Raw genomic sequence first — 18,244 nt, 5'->3', positions numbered from 1 at the left:
TAATGTAATATTAAGGTTGGGAAATTGAACTGCAAATTTAGGAAAATCCAGAATCTCTACTTTCTCCCACAATGTTAATAATAATATTTATTTATTTATTGTAATTCAGTAGCATCTAGGTGCCCGAGTCATGTGCTAGGCACTATACAAACACATAAGTAAAAGATGGTAACTGCCCATCCTATGTATTTCCTGTATGTATTATCAACAAACAATAATATGTTAAGGTTTAAATTGAACAAGAAAAAGAGATAAAGAAAATTCTATATATGCAACATAATCAACTTCTGGGAATAACTTTAATTTGCAGGACTGATGTCCTTTTGAGTGCTTGATTTTTCCACCTTAACATAGTATTAGCACTATTTTTTCCTTTTAATTTAGAAAAATGAAGAGCTAATAAAATAACTAGATCTGGAGTTCTTTGGCCTAGGAAACTGTAATTGTGTGTCGGTTTCTAGAACCCAGCATCAGAATGCAGTGTTCCTTTGCTGAGGCACCCTAACTTCAGGTGTTAATACTTTGAATAAAGGAACAGAGTAATTACTTCTGACTCATGCTTGTTCGCTCTAAATGGGATACAAGAGTGATCGGGGTGTCTTTCTGAGGGAAAAAGGCAGAGGACCAGGACAGAGGAAGTCCTGCAAGGAAACCCTAGGGACAGTGAAGCTTGGGGAGAAAGTTTAGGCTCAAGTTTGTGTTTTGGTGAGTAACCCTCAGGAACTTTGTTGAGGAACCCGTCAGGAATTTCACCCATTTATTATTTGTTCATGACAGAGTCTACTGTGTGCAAGGCCTTTTTTAGACATTCAGGAAGTGACGGTCCCTGCCCCCAAAGAACTCACAATTTAAGGACAGAATGCCAAGTAGACAGAGGTTACAGGAAGGGGCACAAAAAACAGGGATTTTCTTCAGTGGGGATTATAAATTGCTTAAACTAGGGCTGCTCAGCTTATGCTACAGAGCTTTAGCACTGAGCCTCTGCTGAAGCATTTCACCTAGACTGAGCTATCTAAAATGCTAGGCCTCTGCTGAAGGCTCCCTGGCTGTTTCTCTCCTCATGACCTTTCACAAGCCGCATTTCTAATGGTATCATTCTAACAGTGGCATTCTTGACAGTTTGTAACTTTCTTGAACTGGAGATACTTGATTTATGGAATTTACAGGCTCAAGCAGCTTTAGGAGGACAGTGAAGTGTCCCTGCTAAACATGCCCTTAAAGCCCCAAATAGAAAACACTCTAGGTCGGATACATGAAATTGCTGACTTTAAACATTTGTAACTTTGAAACCAAAGAACCAATTTTCCACTAATTTTTTCCAGACTTGATAAAATCTCCTCAGCAAGTTTGACCTTGCTAGCTATTTGTATTGAGGTAGTCAGGAGCTGCAAGTTTGGGATTCAGCTTTTGAACACCTCAAAGTTCAAAAGTATTGGACTTGTGGCTTTATTCTCAGCCTATTATAAAAATAGGGGCCATTCACAAAAATCAAATCCAGCTCTGGATTTAATACCCTACCTCCCCACATCCAGAAAAAGCCCCTTTAAAAATACAGATAGGCCTGAACCAAAAGCTCAGTTTTATCTCAACTTTTAAAGTTACCTGCAGATAAAAATTTGGCTCAACTTACATTGCTTAAATTAAAAAAAAAAAATCTCTTTGGTCTTCTCTGCTCTCGGGAGAGTAGGAGCAATAACTCGCTGCCGATGCAGCTCCTCTGGTGATGGCAGTGGAGGCAGCTATAGATAGGGCTCAGGCTCTTTTTCTCTGTTATCTAACCTTATTCTGAGTAGATTTAAATGCAAAGTCATAAAAACGGCTATCTACATTCTCCCCCATTACTCCCAACAGGGTAGCTACATCAGTGGTGATTTATGGATCCTAGTGTAAGCTCAGCTATTTAGACTAAAAGACCAAGGCTGGAAAAACTCAGGTGAAAAGGAATTTGTACGAGCAATGGAAAAAGAAGGGTTAGACTGGAAATTCGAATGCAGCTATAACTGTAGGTATGCTTGCCAACCCTCCAGGATTGTCCTGGAGTTTCCAGGAATTAAAGATTATATCATGTGATGAAACCTCCAGGAATATGTCCAACCACAATTAGCGACCCTAATTGGAGCCGTACAATAACTACTGTGAGGACCATATAAATGACTAGATCTAATGCATTTGATCTCTCTGATTCAGGCATCATGTTCCGCAAAAAGAAGAAGAAACGACCGGAGATCTCTGCTCCGCAGAACTTCCAGCATCGGGTCCACACCTCATTCGATCCAAAAGAGGGTAAATTCATTGGCCTGCCCCCTCAATGGCAGAACATTCTCGACACCCTGAAACGCCCAAAGCCAGTCGTAGACCCTTCAAGAATCACCAGGATGCAGCTTCAACCTATGAAGGTAAGAGAGGAAAGTTAATCCTTCCCATTCTCTCAAATGCAGTGCAGCCCAAGTGAAGCAATGCCTGCTATGTTCTTCAGAATAAAAATGTCCTATTAATGTTACAGGGTGATCTGTAAGGAGACCAGGGAAGGTCAAGGTATAGGTTTTGATCAAGTTTTATCTTCTGTGAAGGCAGAGTAAAACCTCTCTTGTTTTAAAGAAAAAACAGGGTCAGCAGTAGAACCTCAGCGATAACTAAAACAACTACACTACTGCAGTTAAACTAACCCAGGGGTTCTCAAACTGGGGGTCATGAGGTTATTATGTGGGGGTCACAGGCTGTCAGCTCCAAAGGAAGGGTGACAAAATAGAAGTTCGCCCAGAGTGCCATTTTCCCTAAGGCCATTCCTTGGACTGAGACAACATTAGAGGGCTTGATTGTTCAGCAGCTGAAGAGCTACATTGAACTGCAGATCCATCAGAACACTGAGATTGGCAAAAATAAACATGTAATTTATAATTTAACAGTCAGACACACAGGCCGGAATGGCACTGGGGGAGGCTTGCAGGGGCTATAGCCACCCCAAAATTTGCCTTCGCTCCCCCTCCCAGTACAAAGGGCAAACATTACAGAGAGGAAAGGGTGGCATGGTATAGCATTGCCACCCTTACTTCTGCAGTTCTGCACTGCTGGTGGTAGTTGGCACTGCCTCCAGAACCGGGCGCCCAGCCAGCAGCCCCGGCTCTCTGGCCACCCAGCTCTGAAAGCAGCACCTGCCGCCAGCAACATCACAGAAGTAAGGGTGGCAATGGGGCGCTAAGTCTGCTGTGAACAGTGATATTGACAAAGTTTCTTCGCCCCCTCTCCCAGTATTAATCAGTAACTATTTAAAAAAATCTTTTCTGCTTATAACAATAATTTGAAAAATGTGTTTTAGTCTTAATTTAAAAGCGGTGAGAAAAAGTAAATTCATTTTAAACAATAGGGTTATAAATTTAGCATTTAAAATAGTGTTAAATATAAAAAATGTGGTTTTTAATTTATAAGTGGGGGTCACACTCAGGGGCTTGCTGTGTGAAAAGTGTCGCCAATACAAAAAGTTTGAGAACCACTGAACCAGTCATTCAACTACCCTTCCGTAAAAAATGGACCTTGGAGAGCTCCCAGCATATCCATAGGGAATATGATCCTAGGTTTGGCCTAACAAATTAGTGAACCACCTGTGCATCTGAAAGGGATGAACGAGCAAGTCCCATATCTTACGGCCCCATTTGCAAGCCTGAGTGATGAGTTTGTACTGTCCTCCCTGTGCTTCAGTCAGGAGGAGGAGGTGAGGTTACATTGACCACAGCTTAAGCTAGTGGATCATTTAGAAACCATTACTATTACCCAAGTTTGCATTGCTGAGGTAAACTATAAACACAGACTGCTGAGGTTTAGGAGTGAACTAAAATGGTAATTTAGGCTTATTCACCCTGCTGAATAGACTCCTGGAGCCGGGTTCCTGACCTTTTTTTTTTTTTTTTTTTTGGCGTGGAGGTGGGGCTTTTCCTTTTCCTTACTTTTGTGTAAAGGTGGTGGAACCAGTTTGCAGTCAATGTCCCAATCCAAGTGGTGATTGACAGAGCAGTTCAAACTGAAGGCAGAACAAGAGATGCATGTACACACGAGAAGATCTATTACCACAGCAGGGAGTGGAGAGATGAATTTGCCTGCGTCTGAGCTATTGGACACGCAATTAAATGAGTCTGAGTGGCCTCAATTCACCTGTAATTGATAGGAACTTTCTCTCCTGTATTTCCTTCCTTAACTCGCAGCGAGCCTGATTCTCAGCTGGTGCAAGTCAGAGTTGCTCCATTGGAGCGGTGTCAGTTTACACCAGCTGAAGATCTGGCCCAGTGTAATTAATTCAGCATGGTTGGAGGAACCCAAGTTGAAATAACAAACAGGAGATTACCTCTCACTCCATGGGAAGATTTCCTCATACAGACTGAGATTCACACAAGGGGTAGGAGTGATATTATACTGTGTCTTCTTGTGGAGAATAGATGGTTTGAGTTCCTTGCACTTAAGCTTTTCGCTTCCAAAATAAACAAGTTGGCTAGGCTGCTGTATTGAGTGTATAGGGTGTGCCACTCATACAGTATGGGTGGTTGTTTGGATGGATGCCTTATCCTTCTTCATTTGCCTACAAGGCAGTTACCAACTGCTGCAATCCTTTTATTTCCAGTAATGTGTTCACCATTTATAATTGCAGTGGCTTGGCAGAACAGAGGAGGGACCCAGAGATAGAACAGCATGGGTTTTACAGGTCAGGATTAAGTAACATTGGCAAAAATTGTGAGGAACCAGAATTAGAAGCAGACTAAGAAAGGCAGGATTTTGAATGTGCATTCACAGGCGCCAGCTTCCAATTTTTCCCGGGGGCGCTCAACCCCTGCTCAGCCCCAGGCCCCACCCTCACTCCACCCAAACCCCCACACCACCCGACCTCTTCCCACCCTGCTCCACCCCCCAGCCCTTCACCCAAAGCCCCATCCCTGCCCCGCCTCTTCCCGCCCCTGCTCCGCCTCTGCCCTGTCCCCTCCCCTGAATGCGCACCATCCCCACTCCTTTACCTCTCTTCCAGCGCCTCCTGCACGCTGCAGAACAGCTGATCTGCAGTGGGCGGGAGGCACTGGGGGGGGAGGGAGAGGAGCTAATCGGCGGGGCCGCTGGCAGGCAGGAGGTGCTGGGCAGGGGGGCAGCTTGGCTGCTGGTGGGTGCTAAGCTATGTGTGCATTGACAGACCTGTAGGAGAAGAGGAGGACCTTGTACTGGAACAGAAAAAAGATTTGTAGGTAGAGATTAAGATGCACTGAGATTTGTTGAGACTCAGTTTTGGAAGTAGTGCCCCAATAAATAAAGAGGAAACTTTTGTCCAGTGCATTCAAAATCAAAGTTCTTAACACCCAACTCTCAAGACTCATTGCTAGTTCAATGCAAAATTTTAAAAGTGTGTGTGTGTGTGTTCATAGCTTCTTTGGCTGCAGTTCACAAGTGAGGTGTGGTTACAGAATGAAGTGGAGCCCAGAATAGCAGCAGGAATAGAAAATTCAGGACTGAAGTAGGTGCCCACTCCTGGAACTAGTAGGAGTGTGGCAGGTCAGGATTGAGATGCATTAGAAAAGCAGTGTGAGGAACACAGTGCCTCCCTGCTCTGTTATTTTAGCTAGTGCCACTCTTTATCACAGCAATATATAGTTCATCAAACTTTAAGAAAGTAAAAACAAAGGAGAAGCCAACCATTCCCCCCTACCCTGAACTTCAGTGACGAGCCAGACACAAAGTTCAACCCGTGCCCTTGACATCCTGATCCTCAGGGGTTAAAGCTCTAACTTTGCCTTTTGTTTCTGTGTGTTTGACAGACTGTCGTGAGGGGCAGCAGCATCGAAGTGGAGGGATATATCTCTGGGATACTGAATGATATTCAGAAGCTTTCTGTCATCAGTTCCAACACTCTAAGGGGAAAGAGCCCGACCAGCAGGAGGAGAGCCCAGTCACTTGGACTTTTGGGAGAAGACAGGCTCCCAGACATGTATCTTCAGAGCCCCGAGGTCGACTGGGAAGACAAATATGGAAACTATCTCAACTGCAATGGTGGAAGCAAAGCCGCCCGAAGGCAGACTATGTGGCCAGATTATAAACCCAGGACAAATGGGCAATCTCATCCCAATGGCATGGTAATGAAAGCAAAGTCCCTTGGGCCTTCAGAATTCCAAGGTGAGGGTGGGCGCTGCATCCAGCTCACTTCAGTTTTGCAGCACCAACAGCGCACCTATGTTCTGGCTGGGAAGAGTGACAAGGCAGAAAGAAGCAGCTCAGAATGCTGGCCCCAGCCTTGCCTGGTGGCACAAGTGAATCCCAGGCCTTCTGGGGCGGGAAGCCCTTGCCCCAAATCGAGGGAAAACAGCTTGAAACGGAGGCTGTTACGAAGTGTGTTGCCCTCATCTGGCGACTCAAATAAGTCAGGTCCCACCCTGCAGATAAAGGTACATTTATTTACTGCTTAAACCTAAATACACTGATGACTTTTTATTGTGCTGCAGTTTACTTTCACATTCAAACAATTCTGAAGAAAAACAACATCCCTCCCGTTAGGTTAATGATGGAGTCAAAGAATTCCTGGCCAAAAATACAGAACCAAAGTGGAAGGAGAGCTTAGTCCATGCAAAGACAAATGATGATGTTCCTCACAAAATAGGCTGCTGAGCATCGCTCAAAGTGACAGCCAGGTATAAAGTGCATTTGCTCGGTATAGCTCAGTTTGATGGGGCATAACTTATACTGGCAAAAGCACTCTCCTGGGAGCTGTATCTACAAGGAGGACTGACTGGGATAGCTGTGTTGGTATATCTGTACTGGCAAACCTTTTCTCAGGGCTTGTCTAATTGAACAGTTAGTGTGCAGGAAGCTGGGGTGTAAATCAGCCTTGCACTAGTGTGCCCACCAGTGTCCGAGTGGACCCTGCTACCACATACTGGAAGTTCTCTAGTGTGCTTTAATTTACTCCATTTTGAAAAGGGAGTAGATCAAAGCACACTAGGGAACTTTTAGCACATGGAAGTAGGGGCCACTTGGACACTTAGTGCACAGCAGACTAATGCGAGGTAGATTTACACCCCAGCTTTTCACACACGGTTGATATAGACAAGCCATAAACGTAGACTAGTCCTACAGATGCAAACTGACCCTTTCCGGCAAGAGAATTGGGCAGGGCTGGGGCTCACATCAGGTTCATATCTTTTGTTCCTGAAGTTCAGGCTTCAGGGTGTCAGCCAGCCACCACCAGGGGTCAGGAAGGGATTCCCCCCGCAGTGTATTCTGGGAGGTTTTTTTAATCTCCTTCCTCTGAAGAATCAGTGATGGCCATGGCTGGAGATGGGACACTGGATGTGGTGGGCCAGGGTTCTGAGGTGGCACCAAACATTCTCTCAGGCGCTTGGCTGGTTGGTGTCCCTTCCTCAGATTCTAACTGATGGCTATATGTGGGGTCCGGAAGGAATTTTCCCTGGTGTCAAATTGGCAGTGAGCTTGGGGGTTTTTCACCTTCCTCTGGAGGGTGTGGGTCACTTACCAGGATTATATGGTATATGTCATTTAATCATCTCCCTGCCATTGCAGGGGCCTTAGGCACTGGTGCACCTTGGTCCCTCCAGTTCTCTGCCTGTGGCACATAATAATCTAGTCTCCTGTGGGTCTCTCTTCCTTTGGTCTCATTTCCATTGCTGGGTTTAGTGTGTGGGTGCTGGATAGTGTTGGTGCCCTTTGATAGACAGGAGGTCAGACTGGAAGTTTTAGTGGTGTCTTCTGACTTTAAACTCTGACTTTAATCTATTTAAGCACTACTGTTGATGGGGATGGGAAGATTTACAACTATTCCATTCCCTGGAAGCCTCTTTGTTTTGAGTGTGTGACTAGAATAAAAAGCAACTGGTGCGATGGCTCAAGGCACTGATAATGGCTATAGAATAGAAAACCTCTAGATCACTGTTGTCAATTCAACTGACATCATTACCATCTAATAACTGTTTGGTGCCTTCTGTAAGATGGGTTGGTTCCCTGCAGGTCAGTTCTGAGTTATTGCTGTGTTCCTTTATTCTGAGGAAGGTGACAAAGGCAGATAGGGACTGGAATCTCTGACCCAGCAGAACTGATTTGCTATAACATGCTGGACGGTGGTGCCCTTCAATCAAATGAGAACGATCACAGGAATGTTCTTCCATTTTCTTAAAGAATGGACACTTAATTTTCAAATACAGCTCTGTGTCTTTTGCTTTCTCTGTCCCTCATTCTGTCTTTTTACAGAACTCTCTCTCTCTCTGGGTCTGTTTTCTTTCTCATTTTGTGCACAAATCTATCTGCCTGTCTGTGAGTGGCACTGAAAGAAAAACAGATCCTCATCTGGTGTAAGTCAACCTAGCTCCACTGAAGTAAGTAGAACTATGCTGATTTACATCAGCTGAAGATCTGGCTCTAAGCCACTGTAAGGAATGACCATCTCTGCCCGCCCCTGTAGAAGGAAAAAGGACCTGTCTGAGATACCTTGCTCTATATTCTCACAGAAATGTAAGTGTGTGGGGAAAAATAACATGTACACCTAGGGAAATGTGTAACTGTGGACAGATTGACATGGGAATACAGTTGGATAAAAATGGGAATGGGTATGCCTAGACAGACAGACAGGGAACAATATGTAAGGATGGAACAGTGTGGGCTTGTGAGCCTCCAGATAGATGGACCCAGGGAACACCCACAGTTACCAACCTAGGAATGTGTGTATACGTGGGGTGATAGAAGGCTGGAGCAGGAAATGTATGTGCATGTGGTTAGACAGACATGTATGAGCCTGTGTGCGTATAAAGGTCTTTTGTGTGCTTTATGTTATAAAAAAACACCCCACCCCTATTTGTGTGTAATAAAACAAGAGTTCAGAAATAAATACCTTCCTGTCAGGAGCATGTCTGTGCTGGAATGCAGGGGTAGAGCTGCTATGGGAGCAGGAAGTCATTGCTAACAGGCAGTTACTTTTGTGTGTATTTGTGCTCTCTGTGTGCCAGTGACTTCACAGCCATGGTTGTATATGAGTGCCTGAAAATGAGTGAGCGAATGGAGAGGTTACACTTCTGTAGTTTTTATTATCAACAGAAATCCTTAATAAAAATTCAGGCTTATATAGTTAAGGTCTAGTTTAGTCTCTCTCTGAGTGTCTTAAGAAGATTTCTAAAAGTGAAGAATTCTCTCTATAGCGGTAACTATTATCTGCCTTTCCCTCTATACCTGCACCATCAGCTTTCAACTCTCCATCTAAATAATGACAGATAAAGGTTTGTTGCCACTGAATATTTGTTTACCTATAAATTGTAAATGATTGATTTGCTATTGATGGGCAATGGAAAGTGTTTTGATTAAGCACTTTCCGGTGAAGCTGATGCTGTGAAGTATAGCTTGAACAGGCTCTCTCATTTTGCAGCTGACCACATTTTATGTTGAATTTCAATTAGTCAACATTGCCTGGGCGACCGCTGATGCTTAGACATCTTAAATCCTATAGAATTTATCCTTTCTGAAGATCTATCCATTTTATTAGTGTGAGTGAGAGTGTGTGTATTCTTAAGCCATATCACTGCAAGCTGTGATCTTATTAGCTCTCATAACCTGAATAGGGTTGTGCATGTTTAGTACTTGAGTGGGAGGTCTCCAGAGAGAGCCCTGAGTACTGCAGGAAAGAGTGTTGGTAATTCAGATTCCTTTTGAGTCAGACCTGAGCCAGTGGCACAGTAAGGTGTCACATGACTCTGTGCTGCTGGGGGTCTGACCTGTCCAATAAGACGCTGCCCATTTACACTATTAAAAATCCCATGGCACTTTTCCCAAAACAAAGCGTGTTAACTCTGATGTCTTGGCCAAATTCCACTTTGGGGAATTACATTCTGCCTACTTAAAACTCTCCCTGCACCCGTAACTGAATACTTACAGAGCACTTTTTATCTATCTACCTCAAGTGATTTACAATGTATGTATGATTCATTATCCCCCATTTTTACAGATTGAAAAAAATGAGGCCCAGAGCAAACCATATTTTTCAAAAGTGCCTCATGATTTTGTGCGCCTCCATATTTGGGTGTCCAATTTGAGACACTTTCTAGGCGCCTGAGTTTTTTCAGAATGTGCTTAAGCTCCTACCCTCTTGAAGTCAGCCCCCTGAAGGTGTCTCAAGATGGAGACCCAAATCCCTAGTTACTTTGGAAATTATTGGCCTGTGTGACTTGTCCCAAGTCATCCCATAGGTCAATGGCAGAACAGGGAATAGTACCCAGCTCTCCTGACTCCTAGTCTGGTGCACTATCCATTGGACCACACTGGCATAACATACTAATCTAATCAACATTTTTTTAATCCACTCTTCTCAGTCTAATGCTTTCTGCAGGCCCCAGCAGTGGGGTTCTCCTCGCAGTCCTGCAAACAAAGCCCAGTCTCTTCCGCCTGACCAGCCAGCACCAGATTTAACCAGGATAATTTCAGAAGCTGGTACCCCCCAGAAGAGCCCAACAACTGAGAAGGCAACTACATTGCCACAGGGCAGGCCATCACCAGCAGGATCCCCCCGAAACAGACACACTCAGACCAGTTCCAGCAACCTTCACCTGTCCCAAGACTCTTCTGCTAAAGGACAGTTGGCCAGTGAGGACCCTGTGGTCGTGACTCATGAGCAGTTCAAGGCCGCCCTCAGAATGGTGGTGGACCAGGGTGATCCCCGGACATTGCTGGAGAACTATGTGAAGATTGGTGAAGGGTCCACAGGTATTGTCTGCATCGCTCGTGAGAAGCACTCTGGGCGACAGGTGGCAGTAAAGATGATGGATCTGAGAAAGCAGCAGCGACGGGAACTTCTTTTTAATGAGGTGAGGATGGTAACAGGTGAGCGGTGGACTGTTCTTTCTGTAATGAAGCAAGGACAGCGATAGGCTCATCTTTTATTTTTCATGGAGGGAAAATGGTAAGGAGATGAGGATAGTAAAAGGAGGAAAGAGAAGGACCATCTTCCTTTTTAATGAAGTGAGTCTGGTAATAAGAATGAGAGGAGGCATGGGAGTGCTTCAGTGAGCCTACGTCACATGTGAGACAGAAAGACAAATGGAGCCCACCTAGATCTTTGGGGGAGGTTTTTGCTTTATGGTTATGGGTGATGTAGTTGTGTGGTGAAACATATTTCCTACTTTCTCAGGTGGTGATAATGAGAGACTATCAGCACATCAATGTGGTGGAGATGTATAAAAGCTACCTGGTGGGAGAGGAACTCTGGGTGCTCATGGAATTTTTGCAGGGAGGAGCCCTCACAGACATTGTGTCTCAAATCAGGTATGAAGTACAAAGAAAAGAATGCTACCCGATGGGCAATAACATGACTGTAAGGCCTGTGTCATGAAATTCATTTGGAGAACTTTTTTTTTGTTCTGATCATGATTGCAATGCCCTATAATTATAAAATTTTATAACTGAAGCCACCAATTCTTTTGAAATAAGTGGTGGTTCCTCTGATCTAGGAAGTGGGAAGCACCTAGGTTCATAAGACCCAAAGCTGTCTCTGCTGGTGACCCAGTATTTGAAATATTGCAGATAAAAAAAACTGTGTGTTTTAATTAGATTTGAATGTAATATAGTAGAACCTCAGAGTTGCAAACTGACTGGTCAACCACACACCTCATTTGGAACTGGAAGTAAGCAATCAGGCAGCAGAGACAAAAAAAACCAAATGCTGTACAGTACTATGTTAAACATAAACAACTAAAAAATAAAGGGAAAGTTTTAAAAAAGATTTGACAAGGTAAGGAAATTTTCTGTGTGCACACGCGCGCGCGTGTGTGTGTATACACACTGAGGATGTTGCCTGGGCCGCAGCTGTGTTCTGACTGGGCCACAGGTTGAGAACAAGTGGCTTAGCGTACCAGCTTAGAATATGAATTTGGGGACATGGCTCTTGTTTAAATCTAAAATCTGTTTTACAAACATGATTTGTCTGAATTTAATGCTTGTGAAAGATTCTGAATTGACAGCCCTTGAGACAAAAAATCTACTTATCAATACAACAGGGATTCACAGGGCAGTGGTAGTACTAGCTTTCCCACACTGTCCTGCTTCAACCCTGAGCTGGAGGAACCACATAGGGGTGAAATTATAAAGTAGTTCAAGCTTCAGGCTCATCTGCTTCTTGGCTTTTTTTTTTTTTTGCAAAAAATTACCCACACAGTACCACTTCCGATCGCGCTCATGTTTTTTGTGATATGGACACTTGGTCATTGTGAACTAAAAGTAAACATCTTGAAAAATTACTGATAACAGAAAGGGAAGTTGATTGAAGGGTCACACTGCACTTCTAGGAGATTTTCATTGATTTAATCTGTGTGCTCAAATGTGAGGCAGCTTTACAATTCTGGGTTTTATTTCAGGCTAAACGAGGAACAAATTGCAACAGTGTGTGAGTCGGTGCTGCAAGCCCTTGGATACTTGCATTCCCAGGGTGTGATTCACAGAGACATTAAGAGCGACTCCATTCTCCTGACCCTTGATGGAAGGGTAGGATTCCTGTGTTTAACTTCCTCAGTGTCCAGCTCACCCAGGTTCTTTCCTTTGACCTTTCCCATCAGCCTCTCCTTCCCTTTCTCATCTTTTCCTAGTCTCACCTTCTCTTTTATCTTCTGCTGCTGTAACCTTATTTAGTCTCCTACCCTTCTTACTGTTTTTCTACTCTTTTGCTTTTCTCTTTGTCTTATCCAGTCATCTTCTCTCTGTCCACTTGGTCTTTATCTTTGTCCCTTCGTCAACTCCCTCCTTTGTTTAAAGATTCCAGTGATCTTCCTTCTTCCCCCTCTCACACAGGTGAAACTCTCAGATTTTGGCTTCTGTGCTCAGATCAGTAAAGATGTACCAAAAAGGAAGTCCTTGGTAGGAACTCCATACTGGATGGCTCCGGAGGTTATTTCAAGGGCTCCATACACTACTGAGGTAATCTACCGCTTTCCTAATGCAAGAGCTAGTAAATAACAGTAAATAAAATTACAGGGACTCACTGAGATAACAATAAGAAAAGGAGTACTTGTGGCACCTTAGAGACTAACAAATTTATTTGAGCATAAGCTTTCGTGAGCTACAGCTCACTTCATCGGATGCCATCTAAGGTGCCACAAGTACTCCTTTTCTTTTTGCAAATACAGACTAACACGGCTGCTACTCTGAAACCTGAGATAACAATCTATTCCTCTTCTCAGGAGACAGTTAGGGCCCATACCAACATAAACAACTATGACAGAAAACTTGGTTACAACATAGTTATTCCCTGACATGGTTAAAATGTGGTTCAGTCTGGTAATGTAAACAGGGTGTAACTAAATTTTAACTGTTACTGAAACTTGCTACAACCCTGCATGTGTGGACAGACTCTAGCAAGGAGAAGCTTGGGACATGAATTGGAATCACTGAATTAATTTATCCTATTTTCCAGGAGAGATGAGGGAAAGGGAACATGCACAAACATGCACACGTATGTTTTATGAAACAGCACTGCAGGTGACAGATTCCAAACTGATAAGCCTTTATTTATCCATGGAACAGATAGTCTGAGCAATGACTATGCAGTTATCTCCAAACTACATCATCATTATGGCTCAGTCCCAGCCTGGGAGGAACAGCCTCTTGGGAGGGCCAGTCTCCATAGTCCATTCAGTCTTAACAGTCTATGCCAAAACAGCATGCAAGGGGTCGAGTTAGTGCTAATCTGAGTTAATATTTCACTTTTTCAATAAGATCAGAGAGCTGTCTGAGATGTTATAGCACTTGCTTTAGAGATACAACCTTTTCTTCACTCGCAAAGAGATCAAGAATAGAGAGCAGTCGGCTGTTGCTATTGACTGTGTTCACAGATGTAATACTCTGCTGCTGCAGGTGGATATCTGGTCTCTAGGGATCATGGTGATAGAGATGGTGGATGGAGAACCCCCCTATTTCAGTGACTCCCCAGTCCAAGCAATGAAGAGACTCCGTGACAGTTCTCCTCCCAAACTGAAAAATTCTCACAAGGTCAGTATGTCTGCAGGCACTTTGGCATCTGATGAATCCCTGATTGCCATGTGGGGACTGAGTAGCTGAGGTCCGGATAGACTGTTTATTAATATATCACATCTGGCCATGGAATCCCAATCCCACCAGGACATTGTTTCTTGGGAGGCACTTTCATTCCTGTTCTATGGAGGCCACAGGCTGGTGGATTTATCTCAGTGCTTCTGCCCAGCTCAATAGACACTACTCAAGGGTCTCTTTCAGATCTCAGTGCCATGGCAAGGTACTGACACCTAGTGACTACTATCCCTAGTAAAAACAACAAGGAGTCCTTGTGGCACCTTAGAGACTAAGGAATTTATTTGGGGAGTCTCTAAGGTGCCTCAAGGACTCCTTTTTTGCTGATACAGACTAACACGGCTACCACTCTGAAACCTATCCCTAGTAAAATACCTTTGGTTACTGTAACACTGCTTGCCTTATATGATTAGATCAAATCCTGGTCCTGGCAAAGTTAAGAGCAAAAATACTGCTGAATTCAACAGGGCCAAGTCATCACAGTAGCGAATGTGAGGGTCCTTGCACCTGGTGTTTTGAAATCTTCCATTTTAATGGCGCTCTCAGCTGTAAAGCCACCTCATGTTTAAAAGAAAGGAATGGTTCTAGGTAAATGATGGCTCATGCAATGAACTGCAGCCACTCTGATAATTAACTTAAATTGATCATTACTTATAGAAAATTAGCACTAATGTTCAGAAATAGTGATTTCCTCTTCAGTCACGAGTTAAATTGCTGTGTTAGTTTTTTGCCTTTGCAACACTAATATTAAAAAATCAGGACCAGATTTTGGCCTCAGAGAATCCTTAGGTGACATACAGCCAGTTCTGGCCTCCTCCCTCTGTGCACGCACTCCTCCCTCAAGAGTGACCCCTTGGGGGCAATTACCAACCAGCACAATTTATAGCCTTTGAGTTCTCTAAATTGTCTTGGGACGGGGGAGTGAACTGATTTACAGCAGACCTTGGGACCAAAACGCGGACCATAAAAATACCTATGATCAGCACTCCCTCCAGCCATGTGAGTGGAGCTCAGTTGTAACTGAGGATTCAGTGCTCCATTACTACAAAAAGAAAAGGAGTACTTGTGGCACCTTAGAGACTAACCAATTTATTTGAGCATAAGCTTTCGTGAGCTACACCTCACTTCATCGGATGAAGTGAGCTGTAGCTCATGGAAGCTTATGCTCAAATAAATTGGTTAGTCTCTAAGGTGCCACAAGTACTCCTTTTCTTTTTGCGAATACAGACTAACACGGCTGTTACTCTGAAACCTGCCATTACTACAATTAATTGTTACTATGATCAACTAGTGCAGTACTGAGTTGACCAGATTAAGCAGAATTCACCTCTTCTTTCAAAATAGACAGCTTTATAGACTAAGTACTAAGGGCCAGATTCTGCCACCCGTATTTAGTTAAGTAATGCCTCACCCCTCAAGTAGCCCCAATTAAGTCCGTGAAATTACTCATGCAGTAAAGTACTACTTAATGCGAACAGGGTTGGCAGAATCTGGCTGTAAGTGAACTCAAACTGTGAAAACGTATCCCTATATGAAAACAAATTTAATTAGTGACATTAAAATAGATGTGTAAGTTGTGATTACTTGTTACCTACTTTTGATGTTGATATAGAGAAGTAAATGTCCAACATGTGACATTAAAGATCCAGCTCCTGTTGTTAATGGGAATTGTACATATCAACATGTCCCCCTATTAGAAATGATTAAAACATTGCAATGGTGTTCAGATCTAATGTTTTTAAGTGTGTGCAGATGTATTCATCTTCAAACACCAGCTGTATCAGATTTCCACTCCAGATTCTGAATTGTTTTCAAATTTGCTACCTTGTGCCATTTCCCCCAGTTCCTCTCTGTGACCAGCAGGAACAAGGCTTAATTTACTAAAATCCTAATTTCTGAAGGGATATATATTGTCACTTCAGAAAACAAGAGTTCTAATGAGTTTTTCCTTGCAATCCACACACAGAAGAGCAAAGAACAGAGGGGCAAAAACTAACACAAATCTGGGGACAATGAGAGACAATCCCATACTCCCCATTTGCCAACTCCAATAAAAATCATGACCTACACAAATGTGAAAATATAGCACCTAGTGTTAACATGAAGTGCTGCAGAATATCCATAAGGGATCCTTCCCCTGTTAAATTTTTGTTTGGGAACACCTGATTTTTCACCTAGAGTTAATCAGATGCAGGAATCTTCTTTTTTTTTAAACCCACTATTGTGTAAACTTTGACCTGATTCCGTAAGTTGCTTGACCTGATTGGTTCTTTTTCCAGACTTCTCCAGTTCTGAGAGACTTCTTGGAACGGATGTTGACACGAGATCCCCTAGAAAGAGCAACAGCACAAGAGCTTCTGGATCACCCCTTCTTGCTCCAGACTGGACTTCCAGAGTGCCTGGTCCCCCTTATTCAGCAGTACAGGAAGCGCACCTCCACCTGCTGACTCTGAGCATGGGGAAAAGCCAGTATCCCAGCACTGGAAATGCAAGTTCTCTGCTGGAAACACTGGTTGTACTTGACCAAGACTCAAGCAGTGTCACTCTGCGAACAGTGCTTAGAACTTGTCAGTATTTTTTTTTTTTTTTGAAAGGATGAATGTGAAAATTCCCCCAAGACCTTTAGCTGCTTCCCTTTTGCTGAAGACAATCAAGTCAGACCCAATATCTTTCAAGAACAAAACAGAGGCATGACATGGCTTCTAGAATCTCATATTTCTCTTACAAGAATGGCATTTTAAAGATGTTTGAATTTGTATATTGAAGTGTCTGCAAACTCTGGAAAATTTTAACTACTGGCTATCAAATTGGAACTGTATTCTCCAAACAAAAATGTGATCTTTGTTTTTTAATGTTAGTTGTACACTGAGTCCTGAGCTGACCCAAAAGAGATGCATTTTGGGGCACCAACGTTCTAAAAAATCCTATCTTAAACAATGCACAAGGATTTCAACACTTTTTTGAGACTTTTCTCTTATTATTTTATCTCATTCCACAAGTGTGAACATCGTTGGGCCTGGAAAAAAGCTACCTGGAGGGCAGATGTAATATATGTTTGGTTGCTTTCCAGCTTCCTCTTTTGCATCAAACTGCTTCATTTCTATGGAGAATATATGTGGTTTAACAAGACAAAAAGGTGGTCTGTCTTGTCTCGACCGCATGATCCTAGATATATGGAGGGATGAGGATCCTTGGCACAGGCCTTCTCTAAGTGTCTCTCTCTCTCTGCTCTATAGAGAAAGTACTGCCTGCCACCAGAATCGTATGGCTGAAGCTTCATAACATGTAACACCACTGCCTTTTCCAGCACTGACTCGAATGGGAGGCAAAATGGTGTTCTCAGCAGGAAGGGTTTAAGAAAGCTTGTCCCAGGGTCTAGGTCCCCCTGGGTACATTGGATTTATATCAAGAAATGCTGCCTTGAAACAGCTGTTAGGTAGGACTTTGTACCATTGTGAATTCTGTAACAGGCTCAATAAAAAATTGAAGATGTCCTGTCTATCCCATTGGAAGATGTTTGTTTTCTTGGTGAGAATGTTTGGCTTCCACTTCCCATGTTTTGTTACAGTGAAGGGTGATGAGGGGAGGGAGCGGTTGTGTGTAGTTTGTAATTGGCATGTCCCCCATCCTTGATATGTCTGAAGGTTTCTGTTTGTGTAAGGAGCCCCTTCAATCTTTTTTAAAGTAAATTTAGAATTTTTGTACAAGCTCATTGATCAGTGAGATAGTCATGGTCACTTTGACTCCTAGGTCAGGTTTTAACATGTACAGTAATGTGTTTAAAGCCATGCAGATATCTGGAACTTAGTCTTATCTGTGAAATTGGGATATCATCTTGCAGCCAAATTATAAAGATCATAGAAATTTGGATTTTTTTAGGGCACCCCAACTGCCCCAAAAAATTAACCTAATTATTGAATTTTCTTTAGGATGTTTTTTATCCTCCTCTTTCCCTCTACCACCTTCCCTGTTACAGATTTTGCAATAGACTTTTAGCTGTAATAAATAACTTGAAATCATCTAGCCGCCTGGATGAAACTTTGATGCAAAAAATTTCTGTATTTCCAAGTATCCTGTCTTTTTATGCAAAAGAGCAGAGCCTTTTTAAAGAGGCCTATAATTTGAAACACTGTCTGTTTGTGAATTGGTTGCACTTGTGTTTTAAATTAAAGTAGATCTTGATCTATTCATT

General features: G+C 43.1%; 1 protein-coding gene across 4 annotated transcripts in view; it reads left to right on the top strand.

Annotated features, from left to right (window-relative positions):
* Window positions 1-17,553, top strand: part of PAK6 (p21 (RAC1) activated kinase 6) — a 62,187-nt gene extending 44,634 nt beyond the window's left edge. For 3 of the 4 annotated variants that reach the window (XM_043549860.1, XM_027831508.3, XM_027831506.3), the window contains 8 exons: window positions 2,188-2,396; window positions 5,787-6,410; window positions 10,332-10,823; window positions 11,147-11,280; window positions 12,369-12,495; window positions 12,799-12,924; window positions 13,861-13,995; window positions 16,332-17,553. In XM_043549860.1, the coding sequence (XP_043405795.1) occupies window positions 2,193-2,396; window positions 5,787-6,410; window positions 10,332-10,823; window positions 11,147-11,280; window positions 12,369-12,495; window positions 12,799-12,924; window positions 13,861-13,995; window positions 16,332-16,499 (2,010 nt within the window). In that variant the 5' untranslated portion in view covers window positions 2,188-2,192 and the 3' untranslated portion in view covers window positions 16,500-17,553. Of the gene's footprint in view, window positions 1-556; window positions 706-2,187; window positions 2,397-5,786; window positions 6,411-10,331; window positions 10,824-11,146; window positions 11,281-12,368; window positions 12,496-12,798; window positions 12,925-13,860; window positions 13,996-16,331 lie in introns of those variants that run through there. The other variant, XM_043549861.1, reaches the window with a different exon arrangement.
* The last annotated feature ends 691 nt before the right edge of the window (window positions 17,554-18,244 follow it).

Source organism: Chelonia mydas, chromosome 6, assembly GCF_015237465.2.
Source record: "Chelonia mydas isolate rCheMyd1 chromosome 6, rCheMyd1.pri.v2, whole genome shotgun sequence".
Classification (NCBI taxonomy): Eukaryota; Metazoa; Chordata; order Testudines; family Cheloniidae; genus Chelonia; species Chelonia mydas.
This window is presented reverse-complemented; position numbering and strand designations above follow the sequence as displayed.